Source organism: Neomonachus schauinslandi, chromosome 3 (genome assembly GCF_002201575.2).
Source record: "Neomonachus schauinslandi chromosome 3, ASM220157v2, whole genome shotgun sequence".
NCBI lineage: Eukaryota > Metazoa > Chordata > Mammalia > Carnivora > Phocidae > Neomonachus > Neomonachus schauinslandi.
In genome coordinates, this window is record NC_058405.1 from 11497563 (window position 1) to 11523095 (window position 25533).

At 39.8% G+C, this 25533-nt stretch overlaps 1 protein-coding gene across 3 annotated transcripts in view; it reads right to left on the bottom strand.

Annotated features, from left to right (window-relative positions):
- CLYBL (citramalyl-CoA lyase) overlaps positions 1-25533 on the bottom strand; it is a 246200-nt gene that overhangs the window by 79196 nt on the left and 141471 nt on the right. For all 3 annotated transcript variants that reach the window (XM_044913523.1, XM_021696042.1, XM_044913524.1), the window contains exon 2: positions 24806-24992. In XM_044913523.1, the coding sequence (XP_044769458.1) occupies positions 24806-24992 (187 nt within the window). The remainder of the gene's footprint in view (positions 1-24805; positions 24993-25533) is intronic.

The following is a 25533-nucleotide window of genomic DNA, read 5'->3' on the forward strand; positions in this document are numbered from 1 at the left end:
CTAATTATACAATAAAATTATGTAATAGCTACATCATAAAATTGTAGTGAAAAACTGGAGACAATCTAAATATTCAGCAAGAGGGAAATGGTTACCTGAATTGAAATGAAATCACAGATGCATATTATACATCTATTAAAGTAATAAATACATAAATTTTGTAGCAATAAAAAAGAATATAAAATTATAACTATGCAATCAGGTAAAAATTATGGCTGCAAATGGACAAAGCCTGGAAAAGAACAGGGAAGTACTAAAGTGAATTTTGTATGAGATTGGTGGATTCGAAATGATTTCTTCCCTTTTAAAAATATTCTTTGTTGTTGGTAAAAGCAATAAAAATTAAAATTTGAAGTAGCTGACAAAACTTGTCCATTAAAAACAAGGGCACCTGCTGGGTTGCTTTGATGATTAAATAAGTTAATGGATGCAAAAGTAGCTAGATCCAGTCTGTAGGCACTCAACAGGGTCTTCCCCCAGCCCTCTCTGCCTCACCCCTCCTTCCTTTCAACTTTAGTAGCCAGTGGCTACAGGATCAACACTGTTCACACAGTACCACCATACCTCTCTCTTTCTCAGTAAGACGGTTTCTTTCACTTTTTATTCTTTTTATCTATAACTTCCAGAGCTCAATAGAATCTGGACACTTACATTTTCAGATTCTCTCATCAAAATGAACTTGTTCTTTTCTCCTTACTTAATATATGGTTTTTAAAAAGTGTATAATATTAACAGTCTGGCCAATTCCTCCCACTCCCCAAAATTAAACGTAGTTACTACCATAGACCCAGCAATTCCACCTCTGAATATATATCCAAAAGAAGCGAAAATAGGGATTTGAACAGGTATTTGTACATCCATGTGCCTAGCAGCATTATTCACAACAGCAAAAAGGTGAAAACAACCCAAGTGTCCATCAACAGATAAACAAAATGTAGTCTTTCCATAAAATGGGATATTATTCAGTTTTTATTTTATTTTCTATTAAAGATTTTTTTTAAAAGATTTTATTTATTTATTTGAGAGAGAGAGAATGAGAGACAGAGAGCACGAGAGGGAAGAGGGCGGGGGGGGGGGAAGCAGACCCCCTGCTGAGCAGGGAGCCTGACGTGGGACTCGATCCCAGGACTCCAGGATCATGACCCGAGCCGAAGGCAGTCGCCCAACCAACTGAGCCACCCAGGCGCCCCTAAAGATTTTATTTATTTATTTGACAGACAGAGAGAGAGAAAGAGAGAGAGGGCCAGAGAGAACAAGTGGGGGAACAGCAGAGGAAGGAGGAGAAGCAGGCTCCCCGCCGAGCAGGGAGCCTGATGCAGGGCTTGATCCCAAGACCCTGGGATCATGCCATGAGCTGAAGGCAGATGCTTAAGTGAATGAGTCACCCAGGCGCCCCTATTATTCAGTTTTTAAAAGAAAGGAAATTCTGATATACTACAACATGGATGAGCCTTGAGGACATTATGCTAAGTGAAATAAGAAAGTCGTAAAAGGACAAATACCGTATGAATCCACTTTAATGTGATACCTAGAATAGACAAATTCACTGAGATGGAAAACAGAATAGTGGACAGCAAGGGCTGGGGGGCGGGCGAATAGGGAGTTAGTGTTTAATGGGGACAAGGTTTCAGTTTGGGATGATGGCTGATGAAAAAGTTCTGGAGATGGATGGTGGTGACGGTTGCCCAACCCTGTGGATGTACTTAATACCACTGAAGGTACACTAAAAACGGCTAAACCAGTAAATTTTATGTTAGGCATATTTTACCACAATTCTGAAACGGCATATTAGTATCCCTCCTGGGTCATGTATTAATAATTTACCAAGCACTTTCTAGAGGCAATGCCTTAGGTGAAGATGAGGAGAACGGGAAACTTACAGGTATTGTGGCGGGCAACACAGAAAGCCTGTAAGGCTGGTAAGGCCTTTAAGTTCCCTAAAAACCGCACTGCAGCTGCACAAATCCCATTACTCTGCTTGCATCTACAGGATCACTCCGGTCATCAAGGGAGAGTGGAAAAAAACAATTCGAGGTGAGAGGTCAGTTTGGACAACAAGTGGGCGCTGTGGTCATGGTGACAGCAGAGGAGGGAATTTTTTTAAAAGGCTGTAGGGAAATCAGCAAAACAGTATCAACAGGAAAACCAACAGAAAAGCTCTCTCCACCTGCCAGAGTCCAAATAAGAGTTAACTAACAGTTCAATGTCAAATCCAGATCTTTGCAAGAGCACTTGGAGGCCAGGTGGTCCAAGCTCCTGCCAGGGGCATTTTGTGATGAGGGCTCGGGAAGGCCTCTGCTTTGTTGATGGGCACTTGCTCTCTCACATTTATGCACTGCTAATTCTTCCTCAGTTCTTTCTCCTGTTGAGTGAAAATCTATATCCAAGTCATTTGCTGACGGAGTCGGCCCTCATTCTGCCCTCTGAAACAGCACTGAACAATTCCACTTGCTCTTCTCTTTGAAGTCTTTTTTGGTTTTGAATCTTCTTTCTTCAGAACTAACAACATCCTCAGCGTCTTCAACTGCTCCTTGTACTCTAGTCTATGGCTCAAAGACCTGAATTCCAGCCATCAGATGTGGTCTGACCAGTACTCTCATCTTCCTTTAGCAGAACATGTTTTCCAATTAGGACTGCTATTGAACCCCACTGTAATTATGACTATGAATGTCTGACTGCTGTGCTAGATTATAAACTACTTGATGTTTCATGGGCAAAGGACCTGGGGGTTATTCATTTCATTATTCGTTAATTCAACCTATTGGACCCCCAAGATCAACATGTGAAACACCTCCCAAATGGAAGAAATAACATTTGTTGAGTATGGTGACAGATGGCAACTACACTTATCATGGGAAGCATTGCATAATCTATAAATTGTCAAATCACTATTATGTATACCTGAAACTAATGTAACACTGTATGACAACTACACTTCAATTAAAAAAAAAAAAACATTTGTCAAGTACCTCATCTGTTTTAGGCACTCTGGTAGGTGTGTTACATAGATAATTTCATTTAAGCCACACACCCACCCCATCAGGACTGGGGACCTGGGTGGCTCAGTTGGTTGAGGGTCCAAAGCGTCCAACTCTTGATCTTGGCTCAGATCTTGATTGTTGTGAGTTCACGGTTGTGAGTTCAAGCCCTGTGTTGGGCTCTACACTACTTTAAAAAAGCCTACTTTAAAAAAAAGGGAGGGGGGGCGCCTGGGTGGCTCAGTCGTTAAGCGTCTGCCTTTGGCTCAGGTCATGATCCCAGGGTCCTGGGATCGAGTCCCACATCGGGCTCCCTGCTCAGCAGGAAGCTGGCTTCTACCTCTCCCACTCCCCCTGCTTGTGTTCCCTCTCTCGCTGTCTCTCTCTCTCTCTGAAAATAAATAAACTCTATAAATAAATAAATAAAAAGAAAGAAAATCATGGCTAAATTCACACCTATAAGAAGAATTAAAGCCAATGCATCTAGCACCAAAGCATGTATTCTTTCCATACAGTTTCATTTCAGGTAGGATACATTAGACTGCAGAGAATGGAAAACTCAATTCAGACTGGCTCAACTCAACACCAAGGACAGCTGTGTGACAATGTCCACTGGTAGAGGAGCTTCTCAGCTGGCAAAGCCATCAGCTCAGCAATGTCAAGGATGCCTGCTTCTTCTGTACCCCTTTGTACCCACAGCATTGCCTTTGTAGTGACTGTAAAACGCACCCCTTTGTCACTGTTAGCAGGAAAGAAAGACTGACTTGCCATGGTTTTTTTTTTTTTTTTTAAAGATTTTATTTATTTATTTGACAGAGAGAGACATAGTGAGAGCAGGAACACAAGCAGGGGGAGTGGGAGAGGGAGAAGCAGGCTTCCCGCAGAGCAGGGAGCCCGATGCGGGGCTCGATCCCAGGACCCTGGGATCATGACCTGAGCCGAAGGCAGACGCTTAACGACTGAGCCACCCAGGCGCCCCTTGCCATGGTTTTAAGAGCAAGGAAAACTTTCCTAGAAACCTTTACAAGCCATTCTACGTCTCACTATGAAAAGTGATTGCTGGCAACGAAGATGGAATTGCCCTGTTTTGGCCTAGGTGACAGCCCTTGAGTCAGAATAGGTTCCTGGAACTCATTATCTGAAGTTCAATGTCAGAAAAGGGTGTGTCCACCATAGTTTTGCCACCTCTACTTCCACTGAGAGTGGCACGTGCAGGCCTAGTGCTGGGTGCTGGGGATCCAGATGTAATCCCTGTCCGTAGGGGATTTCCAAACTAGGACGAAAGACAAGAAGTACTGTATAGTGCTGCTGAAGCAAGCACAAGGAGTACTGTATAAGTATAAGAGGTGTGATGCGCGTTACAGAAGGGAAAGGACGTGGAGCATATGTAGAACACAGTCTGGAAAATCACTGAGTCTCAGTGATTCTGGAAGGCCTCCTGAGGAATGATGGTCCTGGAGAGACTCAGACACTGCTGACCAGAGGGTAGTGTACATGGGAAGTCTGGAGTGGAGAGTGAGTTGAACAACTTTCACACTGAACCTTACATCCTTGGGACACCTGTCAGCCAGGGACCAATCATTTATTTAGTCAGTTATTCACGATGCATTCGTTGCACAAATATCTACCTGCAGCAGGTGAGAAGGTGTGCATGTCATTGGTGAAAGGGACTTAAGAGATGATTAGGTCTGTAAATAAGCCATGCCTCACATTTCACCTCTCTCACTAGCCATCCTTTTGTTTATTTGAACTTCCACTGTAGTCTGGACCACCCCAAAAAGGTGAATTTCAAACCACAGGTGGTATCCTTAATGTCTGAGTTAAGTTTGATTAAAAAAACAATTTGGAAAAATGTTTGTTCATGTCTTCTGTCCATTTCTTGATTGGATCATTTGTTCCTCGGGTGTTGAGTTTGATAAGTTCTTTATAGATTTTGGATACTAGCCCTTTATCTGATATGTCATTTGCAAGTATCTTCTCCCATTCTGTCAGTTGTCTTTTGGTTTTGTTGACTGTTTCTTTTGCTGTGCAAAAGCTTTTTATCATGATGAAGTCCCAATAGTTCATTTTTGCCCTTGCAACAACGTGGATGGAACTGGAGGGTATTATGCTGAGTGAAATAAGTCAATCAGAGAAAGACATGTATCATATGATCTCACTGATATGAGGAATTTCTAATCTCAGGAAATAAACTGAGGGTTGCTGGAGTGGTGGGGGGTGGGAGGGATGGGGTGGCTGGGTGATAGACATTGGGGAGGGTATGTGCTATGGTGAGCGCTGTGAATTATGTAAGACTCTTGAATCACAGACCTGTACCTCTGAAACAAATAATACATTATATGTTAAAAAAAAAAAAAAGAAATTAGTAGGAAGGGAAAAATGAAGGGGGAGAAATCGGAGGGGGAGACGAACCATGAGAGACTATGGACTCTGAGAAACTGAGGGTTCTAGAGGGGAGGAGCGTGGGGGGATGGGTTAGCCTGGTGATGAGTATTAAAGAGGGCACGTACTGAATGGAGCACTGGGTGTTATACGCAAACAATGAATCATGGAACACTACATCAAAAACTAATGATGTAATGTATGGTAATTAACATAACATAATAAAATTTAAAAAAGAAAGAAAAAAAAGAATTTGGAATTCTTAAGATGAGGTTTTAAGATTAAAGTATATTTCAGTTATTTTAAGTGTTCTCTTATTAGGTGTTTCTATGGATCGGCCCATTCACTTCTTTTTTTTTTTTTTTAAAGATTTTATTTATTTATTTGAGACAGAGAGAATGAGAGGGAGGAGGGTCAGAGGGAGAAGCAGACTCCCTGCCGAGCAGGGAGCCCGATGCGGGACTTGATCCCGGGACTCCAGGATCATGACCTGAGCCGAAGGCAGTCGCTTAACCAACTGAGCCACCCAGGCGCCCCGGCCCATTCACTTCTGATTTCAAATCTCAGCATATGCACAAAGTGATAATATCAATAAGAATACATGGGGTTTGAATACTGAAGAATACATGGTTTGAAATTCACCTTTTTGGGGTGGTCCAGACTACAGTGGAAGTTCAAATAAACATCTGACTCTTGGTTTCAGCTCATGATTGTGGGGTCATGAGATCTAGCCCAGGGTAGGGCTCGGTGCTCATTGTGGAGTCTGCTCGAAGAGTCTTTCCCCTCCCTCTCCCTTCCTCTCTGTTCCTCCCCCTGCTCACACGTGCGTGCTCTCTCCCTAAAATAAATAAATAAAAATCTTTTTAAAAAGTACAAACTGAGGAGAAAAGAGACAAACTGCTTGACACACAGAATTTGGTAAACAAAGCATATAAATTCCACCTAGCTTTTCTAAGAAATGTTCTATTCTGGATAGCAGTAGATTGTACTTTAAAGACAATTATTTCTATTACTCCTTTCCCAAAACTTTTGGCTTTTTCCAAATCAATCAATAATCAACCAATGTAGCATTTAGTCTGGAAAAAAGAAAAATCCAACTGTCTATTGCAATGTCAATAAAAGAATACCTTAGAACAGTATGGGTCTTGCCATGAGGGGATATATATATATATATATATATTTTTTTCTTTTTCATTTATTTTGGTAGTAGAAACTGCACTTAGACAATGATGTGTAACTTACACATTGGGAGTATTTGAGAAACATCAAAGTAAGAATAGGCAAGGGGAAAAAGTGAAAACAGGCTGCATTTAAAGGTTTTTAATAAACGCTCTTCACCGCTAGAGCTCAGGGGCTCAGGGGCCGGCCAACCGGGACTCCAACACAGCCAAGTGCAGCCCCAGGCGCAGGCCAAGGGCCACAGCGTTGGTCTTTAACCAAACCCGTCCCCTGCCCTCACCTCTTCCCTCACGGCGGCTCCGCTCCAGTGAAACCTTGTTCTCAGGAAAAGAATCACCTTGTCCTATCAGTTACGACTCTCTGAAGAAAGGGGCAGAAAACCACCTCCCACGGGCTTAGGCCCAAAGGGACTTTAATGGCTTAAGGGAGTGTTTTCAGGCCAGGGGTTTCGCTTCAGGGCTTGCTGGAATCAGGTCCGGACAACGCCCTCAGGGCCGGGTTCTCCGCCTCTCAGTCCAAATTTCTCTACAGAGGCTTCATTTCTGGCTCCACGTGGAGGCTTCATTTCTGGCTCCACGTGGATCCTGGACAGGCTGGGCTACCCAGGTCTGATGGTGGCCGCAGGGCCAGGTTCGCCTCCTCTCACACAAGACCCAGCGGGAAAGAACTCCCGCCCCTTTCTCCCACGTAAGTTCCCAGACTGACTCTGATTGGCTAATGTCACGTGTCCAGGCCTGGGCCAATCACTGTGGCAAGAAGAATGCAACTCACTGATTGGTTATCCCTGAATACCTGACTGGAGGGGGGCAGAGAGAGGTAAGGCGGGGCTGGGAATGGAAATCGGGAGCCGTCCTCTGGAAAAGGAAAAATGGCTGCTCATTAGCAAATCACAAATGTCTTCAACACCCATTCACATTCTTCCCAGTATTTTCACTCTTGCAGGAGACAAAGCCTTAAAATAAGAGTCTCCACTGGCTCTCTAATCATGGAGTTGCCAGCACTTGGCTGTGGATGGCATTGCTTCCTCCATCCACCAAGCCACGCGGTGGCCACCAGACCACAGGGAAATCAGGCCTCTTCTCCGACATAAGCAAACACATGACATGGCTGCTTCACATGTAATCCTCTAGGAGAAAACCAGGGTGTCGATGTAATTGATATGCATGCAATTATCACCATTAGTACATGCGGTAGATCTGTACAGGATTATCTACCTCAATACCTAATGTGATTGATACCCATGCGATTAGCTGCCATGAAGACACACCCTTTCCTGCTTCTAATGCAATTACCTTCCTCTGTATAGATGGAATTGGTGCCCACGTGATGACTTGTTCCAGATCCATATGTGATTATGCCTGTGCAATTATCTAACACAATGATATGCCAGTGATTGAAACCCATGTGATTATCTACTAAGATGATACCCATGCAAATGAAAATTGGCAAGTCCTGCAAGCTCTAACAATAACCCTCACCACAAGCCAAAACCAATGGCTAAGACTTAAAGAAAGGTTCTTTAAAAATAAAAAGGCACTTAACCGTGTATATGTGTATGTATGTGGTGTGGATGAGTGTCTATGAGGGAGAGAGATTGAGAGTCATCTTTTTGCAGTGTTTAAAACTTAGAATAGGACTATAAAAACGAACGAAAATAAATGTCTAAGTCATTTTCAGCTCTAGAATTCTTAGATTCTAAGGTCTAATAATAACTGGGGAACTGTTACTGATTTCACAGGAAGTAGCAAAGTATTTACTCCACCACCAATTTGTGTTTTCATTCACAGACTTTGGTTCCCAGTGACTTTTTTGCCTTCGGGTGACCACGTAAGGAAACCAGGAGTAGAAAATTACTGATGTAAATAACCACATACAACTGAAGGTACAGCACTGACATATAAATCAGCAAGGCCCCATTTCCAACTCCAGATCACGTGCCATTATTACAGACAAGGCCGCACTGAGTTGTTCTTCCCAGCCTCCACTGCTCTTCTTAAAAAGAAACAGTCTAAGTAATAGCATGTTTGGTCATTTATCTTGCTCTTTTTTCCCAATTCGCTCTTCAGACTTTTGAGAAAAGCATGTAATATCCCCATAGAATTTGATGATTTTCTTTGTTATTGTCAAAAAACGCTAATCCATGAAGAGAACCTTTCTGGGTAATGTTAATTCAGCTGCCTGTTTTATAATAGGATTATGTTTTCCAGGATTTAAAAATCCCACTTGTTAGCTACCAAATAGATTTCTACAACAGCTATAAAATCGAATTTAATCCCTATTGGCATTAACAAAATAGCTGAGGTACAATTTATGTCTAACTACACTTCACATCCTACAACCTCCAATAAATATATAACATTTCTTTTGAAGTTACAGAAGGAAACTGTTCAGTGGATAACCAGTCTCGTGGGTCCAATCATGCAATATCTCTAAGGCAGAACAAATGTTGTTTATATACAGTAAGGACTATGGGAAAAATTTACTTAAACGGATTAATCCATGTTTACATGTATTAATGCTCCCTTTTCCTTCGGGCAAATTCAAGTTAAAATGGTCTTCATTTCTCTCATTTAAAAATAGTTATGGGGAAGTCAACTATTCGGTGTGTTAACATTTAAAGAATCTAATTAGGTTCAAATAAATTTCAGAATAGAACACTATAACAAACTTGAGGTAGAGGCTAATATTATATTTCACTTTACAGAGGGGAAGACATTTTTTGGAGGGTGGGCGAAGGTAAGGGAAGGCAAAGGGCCCCCAAAATGATCCTGTGGGACAGTGAGAGTGGTAAGCAGATTCCCTTCTGTCTTTGGCTCTTCATTCCTATATCATCCTCTCTTCAAAAATGGAGTTGAGTTGGCATGAAAGGGCCTTCTGGGAATGCAAAATTCAAGTATGATGAGACAGAGACATATTTCTCCTCCCACCCTCCCCCTCCTCCTCCTTCAGACAGGTGACTCCGGAAGCTTACGGTAGGCCAGACGGGAACAAAGATATGCTGGCAAATATTGTTTCAAGATGAAGGAGAAGAAAACAAGGAAGCTGACATGTAACATATCAAAGAATATTCAGGCACTCGGAAGTTGAACATGAATCTCAGGGCAGTGCAACCTCTTTAAAGATGCAAATTGCAGTCAAACACAGAAAACAGTAGGGTTCTGTTTATCCTTTCACAAAGGGTGCAAACTGCTAATCAGGCTCCATTGCTGGGCTGGCCACTTTGTTTATCAATAAACAGGAAGACAGTTAGACTATAATTTTCCTGCCTAGTACTGGTAGCCAAAAGGAAATGATGGCAGCTTGGTAGTACTGAGTTCCAGTTGCATCAAAACCCAATTATTATTGTAATAATGTATGGGTGTTTGCAAGTCACACAGGCGCGGTACACATGTCCACAGAATCATGTGAAACATATTGGCAGAGAACGAGCTTGGTGATACACGGACTAAGGGGAGCTGTCAAAATAGGCTGGTCCTCCAAGAGCTCAGCTGTGGAGTGTTGTTTAAAAACACACACACGCTGGAGGAGAGTTAACACGGCAGATATGGAAATCTCCTACATGTTCATATGACACAATAAAAATATGATTTGACGAAAATCAAAGAACAAATAGGCTTCAAAATGGGAAATTTGGTTGGAATGTGCTATAATTACCATTACAAACTGCTACCACAGAGTACTCATAGACCTTCTAAAAACGGCATTCAGAGTTATTTTCATGTCAACAGGAACTACCTTCCTGAGATACTATAAAACCCCAAATCTCAAATAAAGCACAAGCTCCCAAATCGAACATATAAGAAAGTTCAACAGTACATGTGTTTAGGCATTCAAATTGTCCAAATCATGACCTTAGGGCTTTGTTTGATTTGTCTGTATAGATGCATCGATAAGAGATTAAGATGCATTCCAAACTTCACATAACTCCCAAGATGGGACATGACAAATATAAAATACAAAGAGACTATATTTTCCACAACATCATGTTTCTATTTTTTTTTCAGACCTTAACAAATTTACAGTGCTTCTATTAATGTTGAAATAGTACATGTGTTAATAAGTTTTTATATTGATCACATGTAACTCATTTATTCATCAAATGTTTGCTGAGTACCTACTATGTACCAAGCCCTTTGGTAAGCTGTGTGGGGGATTCATTGGCACCCTCTTCACCTAGCTGAGTCTACCAGGAAAGCAGATGTGGAACAAGTCATTACATTAAGGTGTAATGACTATTATGATGAAGTAAGTCAGCCACTCTTTTGCTGTGCACCCAACCAGTCTTCACTGCTGTGTCTGGCTCTCCAAAATGCCAAACCACAGCACCTTCCTGGCAACTTGAGATAGGGAACCATAGCTCACTTCTGCTTGGACAAAACCTGAACAAGTGAAAATTCGGTAAGTTCTGGGCGCCTGGGTGGCTCAGTCATTAAGCGTCTGCCTTCGGCTCAGGTCATGATCCCAGGGTCCTGGGATCGAGTTCCACATCAGGCTCCCTGCTCGGCAGGAAGCCTGCTTCTCCCTCCCCCACTCCCCCTGCTTGTGTTCCCTCTCTCGCTGTGTCTCTCTCTGTCAAATAAATAAATAAAATCTTAAAAAAAAAAAAAAAAGAAAATTCGGTAAGTTCTATATGGCTCTGATAATAACTCTCATTAGCAAGTGTAGTGACCACAAGTGAAGCTCTAGGGTGTAGAGCTTCCCCGCTTACTGGTTGTGTGACCTTGGGCAAGTTTGTTAACCTCTCTGTATTCCACTCTCCTTATCTGTCAATGGGAATAACAGCACATCTTTCATAGAGTTGCTGTGCATATGAAATGAGTGAATTCGTGCAAAGCACTTAGAAGTAGTGCTGGCACACAGGAATATTCTAAATGTTCTCTAGTATTGTTCCCACACCACCTTCAGCACCATGGTCAGCTCCAAAGGCTCACTCCAGTTAGGGCAGAGACCAGAAAAAATGATTGTAGGTAACTGCCTTTGACCCATCCAAATTCAAAATCCAAGGAGAACCCAGGAAGGAGTTGTGATAATGCCCATACCTGCTCTGACCCTCAGAACTGAAAGCTGATATGTGGAGTATGTCTCCAGGGGAAATGTGGAAAACCCAGTTACACAGCTCCCAGCCCAGGGAGTGGGAGCTCTTGACCAATGGGAGGCCTTGATCTAGTTCTCCTTAACCTTTTCATATCTTGACTCCAAACTTGGGTGCTTCGCACCCACTTCAGGCTCCTTTGCTTTGACAGCCTATATGGAAGTTCTTCTTGCTCATTGGCTCTACTTTTCTACCTTCCTTCCCCTATGCATCTAGCCATCCATAGCTCCAAGAAAGAGAGGCTCTTGACACTTGTGCCTTGTACCAGTTGGGCCAGACCATCAGCCTTCTTCTGCTACTATGGAAAGGTGATTAGATAATGTTTATGAAAGGCTTAGTAGAATAGCCTATTGAGGCTCGATCTGGCTTCATTCTTCTGCCCTGGGAGGCTCCAAGAATTCATGCTTTACTGGAAAAACTTGAGGTATCTTTGGGAAGCCTATTTTCATCTCAGGCCAGCTCCCTGGCTCATCTTTCTCTCGAGGCTTTTCCTCTTCTGACACATATCAAGGAAGGTTTTTTTGGTCTAGTTATCTGGAGCTAATCAATACTTTTACCAAAAATATGTGCTTCTTAGACTAGATTTGGGTGGAATTTAGGGCACAACTGCTCACTTTTGCAGGTTAATTTATGACCACCGAATGACTCGCACAACTGCATCAAATGGGAAAAAGTTGCAAAAACATATTTGAAACAAATGGCATATCTTTATTAGAAAGGCAGGCTATGCCTTGGGTTAGTTCTTGACTTGATATTTGCTCTGACAAGCCACACTTTTCTTTTCCCATTAAAACACTATCTTCCCGGGGTGCCTGTGTGGCTCAGTCCTTAAGCGTCTGCCTTTGGCTCAGGTCATGATCCCAGGGTCCTGGGATTGAGCCCTGCATCTGCTTGGCAGGGAGCCTGCTTCTCCTTCTCTCCTCCCCCTGTTTGTGTTCCCTCTCTCGCTGTGTCTCTCTGTCAATAAATAAATAAATAAATAAATAAAATCTTAAAACAAAACAAAACCAAAAAAAACCAACACCATCTTCCCCAACCTACACAGCAGGTATAGAATAAGAATTAAACTATCATCATTCTGAGAAGCTCTGATGTATTTAAAAATACATGGCAAAAGTGTATTATTTCTTAATCACCTCTCCAGATCAATATGTTAGATTATGCCTTAAAATATACCCACTAATTTATTATTGAAAACATGGGGGGTATTTAATACTTATACATTGTGGCCACTAAAATAGGAAAACTTGAAATATACACTATTCTTTGATACCAAGTATGCTGCACTGCAAAATTTCATGCTGTATCTCCTTCACTTTGGTGGTGGCTATGTGTATTTGGTTCTTTAGTGACAGAGATTTAGCAAACTGAAGCCTCCTGGGCTTATTTTGTAAAAATCACCTGAAGTCCCTTGATAAAAAAGAAAAGATTTTAATTGGTAGCTAAATTTGGAATAGGCAGTTTAATGATTTTCACTATAGATTCCAAGTTATTTCTTACTTCATTTTGGAGGAAATGACTATAGTTTCTACTTTTATAAAGTTTCAGCTCATTTAAGCTGGGTTCCTTTCTTTCAATCTGAATTTTGAGCTGGAGCTCAAAGATCTGTTCTAGGCTTGGGCTTTCCATAGTCAGGTATACCATATTATAGACCATACTGTCTTACTTAATTGGATTCCTGGGAATTGCAGGAAAAGAAATAACTGGCGATTTGAAGCCTGCATTTCTTTGTAAAGAGATTTTGTTGAGCTCATTAAATGGAAATTGCTGACTATTATGACCCTAATAGAGATATTTGAATCCTTGCATTAAAAAGAACCCTGTTTTGAAGAATAAAACAATGAGGGGAGAAAAGGTCAGGGTTTTTGGGGGGGAGGTTAAAGCGATTACTCCACAAAAGGGGAAAGGTTATTTAAGGGTATGAATGGATTGATAAAAGACTGAAAACACTTTACTACTTTTATGAAAACCTGGATAGGTTTTTATATCAGAACCTTTAAGGATCAAAAAGACCTTGCAGAGTTCCTAAGCACAGTTCAGCTTTCCATACTGTTCCAAAAAGACTCACAGATACCCCAATTCCTATTGAAGAAATCTCCCAAGCTCTCAAGTCTTTTAATAAAGGCAAGGCCCCTGGGAGAGGAGCCTTCCATCCCAATTTCACACCCCTATTGAAGAGGAGTTAGCTCCCCACGCCCCTGTATACATTTAATCATTCATTGCATGTCAGTTAGCTTTCTCCCTGTAGGGAGAATACACCTCACTACTCTACTAATTTATTTCAACCAAAGTAACAGCACAGAGGTATTTAAAATTTAGCTAAATGGATTTGTGTGTGCATATGGTAAGTACAAATAGGGGTTTAGTGTCTATATACTGTGTGTGTGTGTGTGTATGCACACACCTGTATGTGCAAAAAAAGAAGCCAAATGCGAGAGCACAAATTAGAATACATGTGTTCAGGGTAGAAAAGTACCCTGGATGTCTGGATGTCTGTCTGTATGACAATTGAAGGCACTACAGAGGAACTCAAGAGTTAACTGCTTAAAATGATGAGTGTCAGGAAATCATATCCATATTTATCAATTGATAATAAGCCAATGGCCTTGATTGACATTTGGTGTTTCTTTTTTCTTTTTTTTTTTTTTTTAAGAGTGAGAAGAGAGTGCGTGTGCACGAGTGGGGAGGAGGGGCAGAGGGAGAGAGAGAATCCCAAGCAGGCTCCATGCTCAGCGCCGAGCCCAACTCGGGGCTCAATCCCACGACCCTGAGATCATGATATTTGGTGTTTCTTAATGGGCAACTCACACTCACAAATGCAATGACTCCAGGATTCTGCAGTCTGACAGGTAACAGGGAGTGCTTTCTAAATTATTGTTTGTGAAGAGTACTTAGAAAGTGGCTCGCTGTTGGGGATGCAACTGCACTTCCCTTGCCTTCGCAGTGTTGCCTCCAATTGTTGTCTCCTTCACAACCACTAACCTTCCTTTAGGCCTCACATATGTACTATATCCAAAGTGGATAGAGGGAGCAGAAGCATCCAAAGAACATGGCTTCATGGAATGATCCTATGGGGGCTTCTGAAGCACAGGCGGTTGCTTAGAAGGCAAATGGCTCCCTCTTGCTTTTTGTGATAGTGGGCAGCTTTGACAAGATGGTCCCCCTGGCAGCCCTAGATCCTCTGCCAAGCAGAGCAAGTGGTGGGGAAGAGAGCTGCTGTTCCAATCCCCACCAACCAGGGGCTTCCCTCAACACTCTGCTGAGGGAAGCTCTGTGACAGTCCTCCTCCTTCTGTTTCCCATAATGAAGAATGTCATTGTAAATGGGTCTTTCCCAGGACCCAGACCACAGCCTAACTCTCCCTTGCTCTAACCATTCTTATGGGGCCCAGGCCCTCACATGCAGATTTGTCTACCTTCCTCTACCATTTTCCTACTCTCTTTTTGCCAAGAAAGTAAATGCAAAGTAAAAATTTATTGCTTAGCTACTCAAGAAAGATAATCTCTTCTCTGGTTTCCTAAGAAAAAAATAAGTAAGATAGTCCTAAGATAGTTGTCTCAAGCCCCCCACTGTTAAGAAATCTGTGAGGGAAGTAGAGAGAGAAAGTGTTTTTTGTTTGTTTGTTTGTCTTTAGAATCTTTCCTTTATTTGTCTACCATTTTAAGAGAAAGGTTAAAAAAATAGCAAAATTGGCAAACTCCATCACATTTAGAACTAAAACCTACCTATGCCAATATATTACCCTATGGGAGTCAAGAATCTAAGGTATGAATCAATACCAGTGAACCTTGGCATTGCAAGGAGTCTTGAATTAATGCATCAGACCTTTGGCCAGGAGTATAGTTAAGACAACTGCTCTTTAAGTATTTATCAAACACTCATATAGTGCTTACAGAGGGGATACTGAGGCACAGAGAAGTAGAGTAATTTGCCCAAGGGCACACTATTAGGACAAGGTGTTATCAGAGTCCACACACAGGCAGCTTGGCTCCAATATCTGTGTTCTTGACCATCAAATTACTTTCCTCTATGTGAAAGAGACATCTTAAAGAACATACTATCTATTCTCCTAAATTTTCTTTTTTTTTTTTTTCAGATGTATTTCTTTATTTGACAGAGAGAGACACTGCAAGAGAGGGAACACAAGCAAGGGGAATGTGAGAGGGAGAAGCAGGCTTCCTGCCGAGCAGGAAGCCCGATGTGGGGCTGGATCCCAGGACCCTGGGATCATGACCTGAGCCGAAGGCAGACGCTTAACAACTGAGCCACTCAGGTGCCCCTCTCCTAAATTTTCTAAGCTTTATTCCTTTAAGAATGATACCACTCCTTAAAAAAATATTTCTATAGCACTTGAGAGTTTACAAAGTACTTTTCTATTTGAGCCGCACAGTTGGTCCTGTGGTGGGCAGTGCGGGTTTCATTATCACCTATCTCATGGGACACAGAAGGAAACAGAGGCTCTTGAGATTATAGACTCAAGTTTCCTGGCTAGATAGTGTTAAAATTGGGAAATTTAAATAGGCTTTCTGTTGTCAAGTCCTCTACCTCTTCCACTGAACTGGGTTCCTGGTATCAAATCAAGGTGCCCACAAGTGACATCCCAGGTTTTATTATCTTAGGTTCCCATAGAAAAGCCTTCCTTGAATTATAATTCAGAGTTCTTCCTTTGGCTTCCCAAAGGGTAAGTGTAAGACCCCTCATGACTATAAACTCCTAACACATCCCCACTACTTATAAATCAAATTAGAAAAAAAATGATATTATGTTCATGTAAGTTGCTTTTGTCCTTCAGAAGGAAAATTACTCTCAGGAACTATTACAGGGGATCAGAAGACACAAGGAGACATTTCTCCAAGATGAAACATAAAATACTGGATGCTTCTGAACATATTTAGAAGAGATTTAGATAATCAGTGAAGAGGTAAGTTTTGACCTAGTGATAACTGAATATAAAACAAAGTCAGGAAAAAAAAATAATTATGAACTCCAAGGGAAACAACAGGTTGGCAGGAAAAAAAAAGTAATCAGCTTATTACTACATAGTTACACTCTAGATAGTTTTTCCCCTGAATACTAATTTTATCAAAGTTATATAAAATTTTATTGGATGATTGAGGGATAAGGAAATTCACAAATAGTAGTGAGGGTGGTGATGGGGTAAATCCCATAACAAGGAGTCAATATCATACCTGAAATTGAAAAAATAATTCAAGAAGTATATCACTTAGAGATAGGGGAGTTATTGCCACAAGAGTAAGCTAGAAGAGATGAAAGGGACTGTGTCTGGAGGGGAGAAATGGAATGATGTTTAGGGGCTGTTTTATCTCATAAATATTTGACTCTTTATGTATAAAAATGAATTTTAGACTATTCTTTTTAAGTTTATAATTTAAAAAAAATTTTTTTAAAGGATAGGTACTTTACTTTGGCAATATGGCAAACCACATTCTCTAAAGGGCCATCCAACCATAAAATGGATACATTTCAACACAAGTACTTTTTATTGCATTGCTAGGCTCATAAGAATGTAAGGGAATTTTCCAGAGGCCAACATAAAACAACAACAACATAAAATGGGAGTTAACTTCTGATTTATGAAGGGTCAGAAAAATAAGAAAGCTTGGAACTAAATACCTGTATCAGACTTGGAATCTGGATCCGAAGTCTGAGATTACTGCAAAGTTGGGGGAGAACAAACTGAGACTCCAAATTAGTAATATCCCTGACTCCCAGCAGAAGCAAACACAAATTCTTGGAGAAAAACCTTCCCATTCTAGGCCTTTGGGATTCCCAAGAATTAATTCTAATCAATATGGGTTCATACCATGAGTATGAGTCAGTGAACAACAAAAAGTGATTTAAAAGCAAAGATAATTGAAATTGGCCATGCCTGGCTGGCTCAGCTGGTAGAGTATCTGACTCTTGATCTCAGGATCATGAGTTCAAGCCCCACATTGGGCATGGAGCCTACTTAAAAAAAAAAAAAAAAAAGGAAGAAAAAAGAAAAAGAAATAATTGAAATTGTCAGATTCAGAACTGACCAAGTAGATATGAAAAGTCAAACAGAACTTCTAGATATGAAAAATATAACACTTAAAATAAAAATCTCAGAGGATGGGTGAAACAGATTAAATACAACTGAAGAGGATGAAAAAAGTGTTGGCCAGATATGAAAAGCTAACCAGCAGTGTAGCACAGACAGACAAGAAGACAGAAAATATGAAAAGATACTAAGAGGGGTGCCTGGGTGGCTTGGTTGTTTAAGCGACTGCTTTTGGCTCAGGTCATGATCCCAGGGTCCTGGGATCGAGCCCCGCATTGGGCTCCTTGCTCAGCAGGGAACATGCTTCTCCCTCTCCCTCTACCTGCTACTCCGCCTGCTTGTGCTCTCTCTCCCTGTCAAATAAATAAATAAATAAATCTAAAAAAAAAAAAAAAGTACTAAGAGACAGGAAGGATAGAATGAAAAGCTCCTAAATAGGTCTACTTGGCATCTCTGAAGGAAAGAAGAGAAAGAATGGAATAGAAGCAATATCTGAATTGCTAATGGTAGAAATTTTATAGAACTGATAAAAGACATGAATCCACAAATAAAGGAAAAGTACCTTGTACTAAGTAAAGGAAGGAAAAGGAGAGAGAAGGGAAGGGGGAATAAGCCAACATCAAATCAATATTTTCTTAAGATTTTATTTATTTATTTATCTATTTGAGAGACAGCCTGTGTGAGTGGGGTGGGGTGGGGAGAGGCAAAGGGGGAGGGAGAAAGAGAATAGCAAGCAGACTCCCCGCTGAGTTTGGAGCCTGACACAGGGCCCAATCTCATGACCTGAGGCAAAACCAAGAGTCAGATGCTTAACCAACTGAGCCACCAAGGTGCCCCAACACTTAGTTAATATTTTAGTGAAAGTTCAGTACACCAAAGACAAGAAGATCTTAAAAGCAGCCAAAGAAGAAAAGGCAACCTTGTTTGTAGACTGACAACAGAGTTCCCAATAGCAATAACAGAAACCAGAAGACAATGAAATAATATCTTCAAAGTTCTGAGAGAAAATAACTGTCAGTCCAGATTTCTCTACCTAGCCAAACAATGAAGACATTTTCAAACAAATAAAAACTGTGAGTTTACCATCAACAAAACTTTGCTATAGGGGAAACTCTGAAGGAGGCACATCAGGAGAAAGAAAGATGGCCCCAGAGAGAAGGTCTGAGAAGTTAAAGAAGTGATAAAATACGTAGCTTAATCTAAATAAATATTGTATATATAAAATAATGTAATGATAGCAATAATACAAAATTTGTGAGATTAAAAAGAGATATTGAAATACTAGGCAAAAATAACATCAATTACAAGGGAGAGGATTGGATTTAAAGTTTTATAAAATTCTTGTGTTGTCCAGGAAGAAGGTGCAGGTTAATTTTAGGCTTTGTTAAATATACTTGTAAAATTTCCAGAGTTACCAATAAAAGTTGGAAATACAGTCATAACTTCTAAACTAAGAGAGGAAAACATGGACTAAGAAAACAAAACAAAAAAGTCAAATAATCTTTAAAAGGCAGGAAAGATGAGAAAAAAAAACCATAGAAAGATGAGAAAAATAGGGCAAATAATAATAATATATTTAAATCTAAATTTATCAGTAATTACATTAAAAGTAAGTGGAGGGGTGCCTGGCTATCTCAGTTGGTGGAGCGTGCGACTCTTGATCTTGGGGTAATGACTTCAAGCCCCACACTGGGTGTAGAGATTACTTAAACATAAAAATAAAAATAAAAAGTAAGTGGATTAATGTTCCAGTTAGAAGACAGAGATTGTCTACATAGGTATAAAAATTTTAAAAACAATAGGATACATATTTGAAACAAAGATATGGGAAAGGTGAAAGCAAAGGCTAAAAACAATATACTGGGCAGGTGCTAACTAAAAGGAAGCTGGTGTATTCATATCAGACCACAGAAACTTTAAAGCAAGAACATTTTAGTGCCTAATAATAAATGATCCAATATACAAGGAGGATATACTAATTCTGAATTTGTAGATACCCAATAACATAGGCTCAAACTACCAGCAGCAAAAATTGATAGAACTATAGGGGGAAATTGGCAAATTATCCACTGGAGGCTAAATTTCAACTAGCCTCTCAATTACGGATATATCAAGCATATAAAAATCAGTGAAGATTTGGGTATTTGAATAATATAATTAACAAGTTTGGTCCAATGGAAAAATATACAGAACTCTGGTCTAGTAAACAGAAACTACACATTCTTCTTAAGCACATATGAAACATTTGCAAAGATGGCTCACGTAAAGCAGAACTCAACACATTTCTAAAAATCAGCATTATTCAGATTACATTCTCTAACCATCGTTCAACCAAGCTAGAGGTCAGCAATAAAAGAATAAATAAGAAATCTCTCATATGCTTGAAAATTTAAAAATTCTAAGTCCCTACTACTCAAACTGTGGTCTGTGGACCATTGTTGGTCCACAAACTCTGACCATAGGAAAGGCAGGTATAAATTTAGAAACTTCGGTAGTACTTGACATTGTTTTGACACCCAAGCAGCATTTAATTTTTCTAGCAATTCTTTTTTTTTTTTTGTATTTTATAAAAGTATCAGTCAACAATAGATTAGAAATGTTTAAAAAACAAAAGAAATTAACAACAAATAAAAATAACCAAATTGGTTCTTTACCACAGAGAGTTTGGGATGCACCCTTTAGTAGCTCCTGGCTCAAGCAAGAGATCAAAATGGGAATCAAAAAATACTTAGAAGCAGGGCACCTGGGTGGCTCAATCAGTTAAGCATCCGACTTGTGATTTTGACTCAGGTCATGATCTCATGGATTGTCAGATGGAGCTGCCCCCTACCCTCCTCATCAGGCTCCTTACTCAGCAGAGAGTCTGGTTGGGATTCTCTCTCTCCCTCTCCCGATGCCATTCCCCCAATTCATGCATGCACGTACTCGCTCGCTCTCTCAAATAAATAAATAAATCTTAAGAAAAAAAATACTTAGAACCAAATGAGAATAAAAAATACATGTTCTTATAGACCTATCTGCTTAGATTATAATTTTTTACTTTTTCCCTGTCTCATCACCAGCCTTTGAGTCCTCCACATTGGGGACCATGCAAGCATCTGTTTTTCCCTCCTTCTTGCCACAGTGCCTGGTTGAGTAGATGCTCAATATTTATTTAGATATTGAGTGCCTAAATTTACACATTTAAGCTTAAATATTAAATACATTTAAATATTTACTTAAATTTTACTCAACTAAAATAGTAGCCCTGGAATCCTGTCTCTATTTATTCCATTCTTACCTTCTTGGCCTCACCCAAGTATCATGAGATTCACCAGAAATCTGTGCCTTACTTGGCTTATTTTCACTGTATCCCAGCAAGCAGTGGCTTATGTACTCCTGTATCTACTCATGCATTTAACAACGAAAAGAAAAAGGTAAGAGGGGAGTGGAGACAGTCTTTTTATCATCCATACTTGGGAAGGTGAGCTGGTAGTGCCATCCTTGACTTGAAGGAGCTACTTAAACACAAATTGGATTAGCAGGACAGGATTAGAGCCTGCTGGAAGGTATTATACACTTATAAACTGCTCTGTGGAAACTGCTATTGTTTTCATTACAAGCCCATACTCCACAGTGTCAATCAAATGAAATATTGAATTAGTCTACTAATAAAAAAGAAATAAAATGGGATACAAAATGAAGCAACTTAAGTTTTAATAGTACCAAGGAAGTTGATTAGACAATAATAGTTCAGTTTAGCAAAACTATAATTAGAACATCTGAAATGAAAAAAAGAGAACATCTGAAATGAGTTTTAATATGGATTTCTTCTTAAGAAATAAACTCCTTAAAAGTGGTCTCTACTCCATTTTGTTCATCAAGAAGACTAATAATTCAACAAGAAATATGATGAAAAGGTGACTTCAACAAAGAAAAAAAGAATATATGTGCAATATGTGAGCATCAGGTGACATTTCAAATGAATTGAAGTCCCTAGGTCTAAATAGATTACAATCCCAGGACACTAAAAGAATCTGCAGAGGTGAACACAGAGCTCCCATCAGTAATCTTTGAGAAACCATGGAGTACACAAAGGTGACAAAAGATAAAGAGAAGCCAAGGTACAAACTTGCCAAGAAAGGGGGAAATGTTTAATTATGGGATTATGTAGACAGGTGAACTTGACTGAGGCTGATTCCTGGCAAAAATTCTAAGAGATTCAAATCTTGGTTCTATATTTAATGGCACTGTGACCTTGGACACATCTCAAAACTGCTGTGAGTATTAAATGAGATAATATATAAAAAGCATTTAATACAGCACCTCCTACATAGAAAACTCGTGGTAAATGGTAGCTGTTAACTATTTTCCTTTTTTAAAAAATTTATTTATTTTATTTATTTATTTTTTTAAAGATTTTATTTATTTACTTGACAGAGAGAGGCACAGCGAGAGAGGGAACACAAGCAGGGGGAGTGGGAGAGGGAGAAGCAGACTTCCCGCGGAGCAGGGAGCCCGATGTGGGGCTCGATCCCAGGACCCTGGGATCATGACCTGAGCCGAAGGCAGACGCTTAACGATGAGCCACCCAGGCTCCCCCTGTTACTATTTTTCTATCCCCAGCACTTCAAAATGAAGATGTTAATAACGAGGTACTGATATGGGTTCTACAAGATCAAGTCTCATCTGCTTAACCTCGTTTTTCTAGCCAGGTGTAAGTGCAGGGGGAGAAGGTATTTCTAGGCAGGTAAATTGGGATGGTATCTTTATTTTGAAATGGAATTAGATAAAAATCTGTTGTAATATCCTTATGAAAAGATTGGATTTTAGGAGCATCAGGTGACTGAATAACCATACTCACAGTATTGATTCACGAAATTGACTTCTCCATGTCTCAGCTTCTATCTGTAGAAACAGTGTAATAGTAGTACCTCACTGGGTTGTTATGCAAATTAAAGCCCTTAGAACAGTGCCTGGCATTTAGTCAGCACTATACAAATATAACATGAACAGAAGCTTCTAGTTGCATGCTTGTGCAGTACTTGGCTCCAACCTCTTCAACATTTCCATCAGCAACTTGTTAAATTTTCATATGATATGCTGGCCAAATTCTCAAATGCTATAAATGATGAATGATGAAATCAAAATCCAAAAAGACCTTGATAGGTAAGGGCTATGAAATAAAATATATGAGGTAAAATTAAGTCCTGGATAGAGATTCTAAGAAAAATTTTTTTTACAGGCCCAGCAATTAATGGGAAGTTTAACTACATTAAGAGAACTGGAGTGTCCTGATGAAGACACTGTCTGGATATAAATGCAAAGATGGCAGGCACAGCTGGCCCATCATGAATTCTTCCCTCCCCTTCTCTTCCTTAGCTTCCTCGTAAGTAGAGGCTCTGGGTAGAAGGATGAGCTTGAGAACACAGGTGAGCAGTAAGGAAATGTGAGGCGAGAATGGACCATATTTCCAACTTATCTGGGTGGCAGGAAACATCATCTGGTGGATATGGGAAGATAGCCTCAAGATTTGTGAAGAAATATAATTAGAAGTTTATCAGGGTACCTAATGGCTCACTGTGCTACATGCTAAAATAAATTCCCCTCTAATCATGATTACTACAGGATTTATCTAATCTATTTCCTATAGGAAATCAAGCTACTCCCAGGCATTTTATCAAACTTTTTCCTCATAATAATCCCTGTCCCTGACAAAAGAAGATTTTGTCATCCCACAGTAGAGATAAGAAATTGAGGCAAAGAAGTAAAGTGAATTGCCCTGGGTTACAAAGAACTGAAATTACAATTTAGAATCTAATCTTAGAGTGCACTACATGAGTTTTGGAAGGGAGCATACTGGAAGCACATTATATCCTTCAAGAAAAGGCCTATTTACCTTAATCTCTGGGAAAAAGAAGATTAATTGTATTTTCCTTGGGGCATGCCAAAGATGTCGAGGAGACGCTTTAGATTCCACATGCTTATTCTAATCCTTTTCCAAATACTTGGAAAGTCTTGATTTGACCATTAGGAAGATGCTGGAAGTTAACTCTTTCTTTTTTAATTAAGGCAAATATTTGTTTGCTAGACTCTTCATGGAAAGCAATTAATCAAGAAAGCTGTACAGCCATGCTATTTCAGATCACTTAAGAGAAGAAAGTGTCCAGATAGGCATAAATCCACATGGTCAGCTCCCTCTGCCCCCCAGCCCTACAATCTATTCCCAGACAACCTCACTGTCTAGGTACTAGATAGAGAAAGATCAAGTAAAAACATGTTTTTAACTTACAAAATTCCATGTAAACATAAATTATTGTTATAATGATTTACACCTAATATCTGAACAAATACATCTTCAATATAAAAACCTGGAAAATGAAGTTAACCAAACCAAATGAAACAAAAAGCACCCATTATGCCACCACCCAGTAAGAACCTCTTGTACCTGTTTGCAATGGGATATTTTTTAAGGCTCAGTTCTCTGGTCAGGCCATGAGGAAATCAGCCAAAAGCTGCAACCCTAAAGTTCTGCAGCTAGTTTCCCTTAAACTAAGTAGTAAAAATGGTGACTTATTTGTAGAAGTCTATCTTTTATTTTCTTGGCACTTGTTCCAGAAGATATAAGGCCATTTCTCTATATTAAAAAGAAATAAATTCCTGGGGTGCCTGGGTGGCTCAGTCAGTTGAGCGTCTGACTCTTGGTTTCAGCTCAGGTCTTGATCTCAGGGTCATGAGTTGAAGCCCTGCATTGGGCTCCAGCATGGAGCCTACTTAAAAAAAGAAATAAATTCCCAGTTGCATCTTACTGGTCTAAAAAATTTACACCACAATTCTCGGATTAACTCATTTACCCAAACTGGTAAATTGCATAGCCAAAACGGATTGTCTATCTCTTTATTAATATATACACGTAGTCACATATACTGAAGGTCATGATTTTAAGTATATTTTTGTTGGGTTCTTCCTTTCTCTTGGAGAAAAGAGACACACACATTCAGAACCCGTAGGAAGGCTGGGTCAAGAATATATCAGTAATCAGTAAAAGGTGACTACGGTGGAGTCTTTTCAACTAGTGAGCAATGTTACCAAGACAGCACCAAATATCAATCCATTTCTTTTTCCCATCCTAAGGAAAAATCATGCTATTACCTTTTTGTTCATAGCCACACCATCCTCGCAGTCGAGCACTGCACAATCTACATTCAGGGAGGGAATCTTCTTTATTTTCTTTTCATCATTTCCAGGTACATAGAGCACTGCCCTCCGGGGAATGTACCTGTGATTGGATGAGGAACTATATCCAAGCCTGGGCACATCAGCTGCCAGAAATGGTTTCCTGCAGGAGACATAATTGGGGTTAGTCTAGAAGAGAATCTATTTATAAATTTTTGAAAAACCTTATTTTAATGCAAAATTAAAATAGAAAACATGATAATCTATTTTAATTTCAGCAGATCACAATCACATATAACTACTAGAAAAACAACAATAACAGAAATAACCAAGAAACAAAATGTCATTTTAGCTGAAGTTTAAAAAAATATATAGCACTGTTTATTGAGACGACCTTCAGACAAAAGAAGGAGTGTGTACCTATTTCATCTTGGAAAAACACTTCCAGTATTAATATATTATCCAGATAGTATCTATGGACAAAAAGAAAAGAAATTTATATCCAGAAGGTCCTAAATAACTATCTACAATTATATGAAAATAGAAGCAGAAAATAAACAACTTATGTAAGCATTAGTCTATGGCCCTCTCCCTGCCAATGAGTCTCAAGTAGGCAAATAAGTGATTCAAATTCAATTTTATCAACAGACAAGGATGGTTGGCTACTTTGTTAAGTGAGCAGAAAGAATACGAATGGGAAAAGA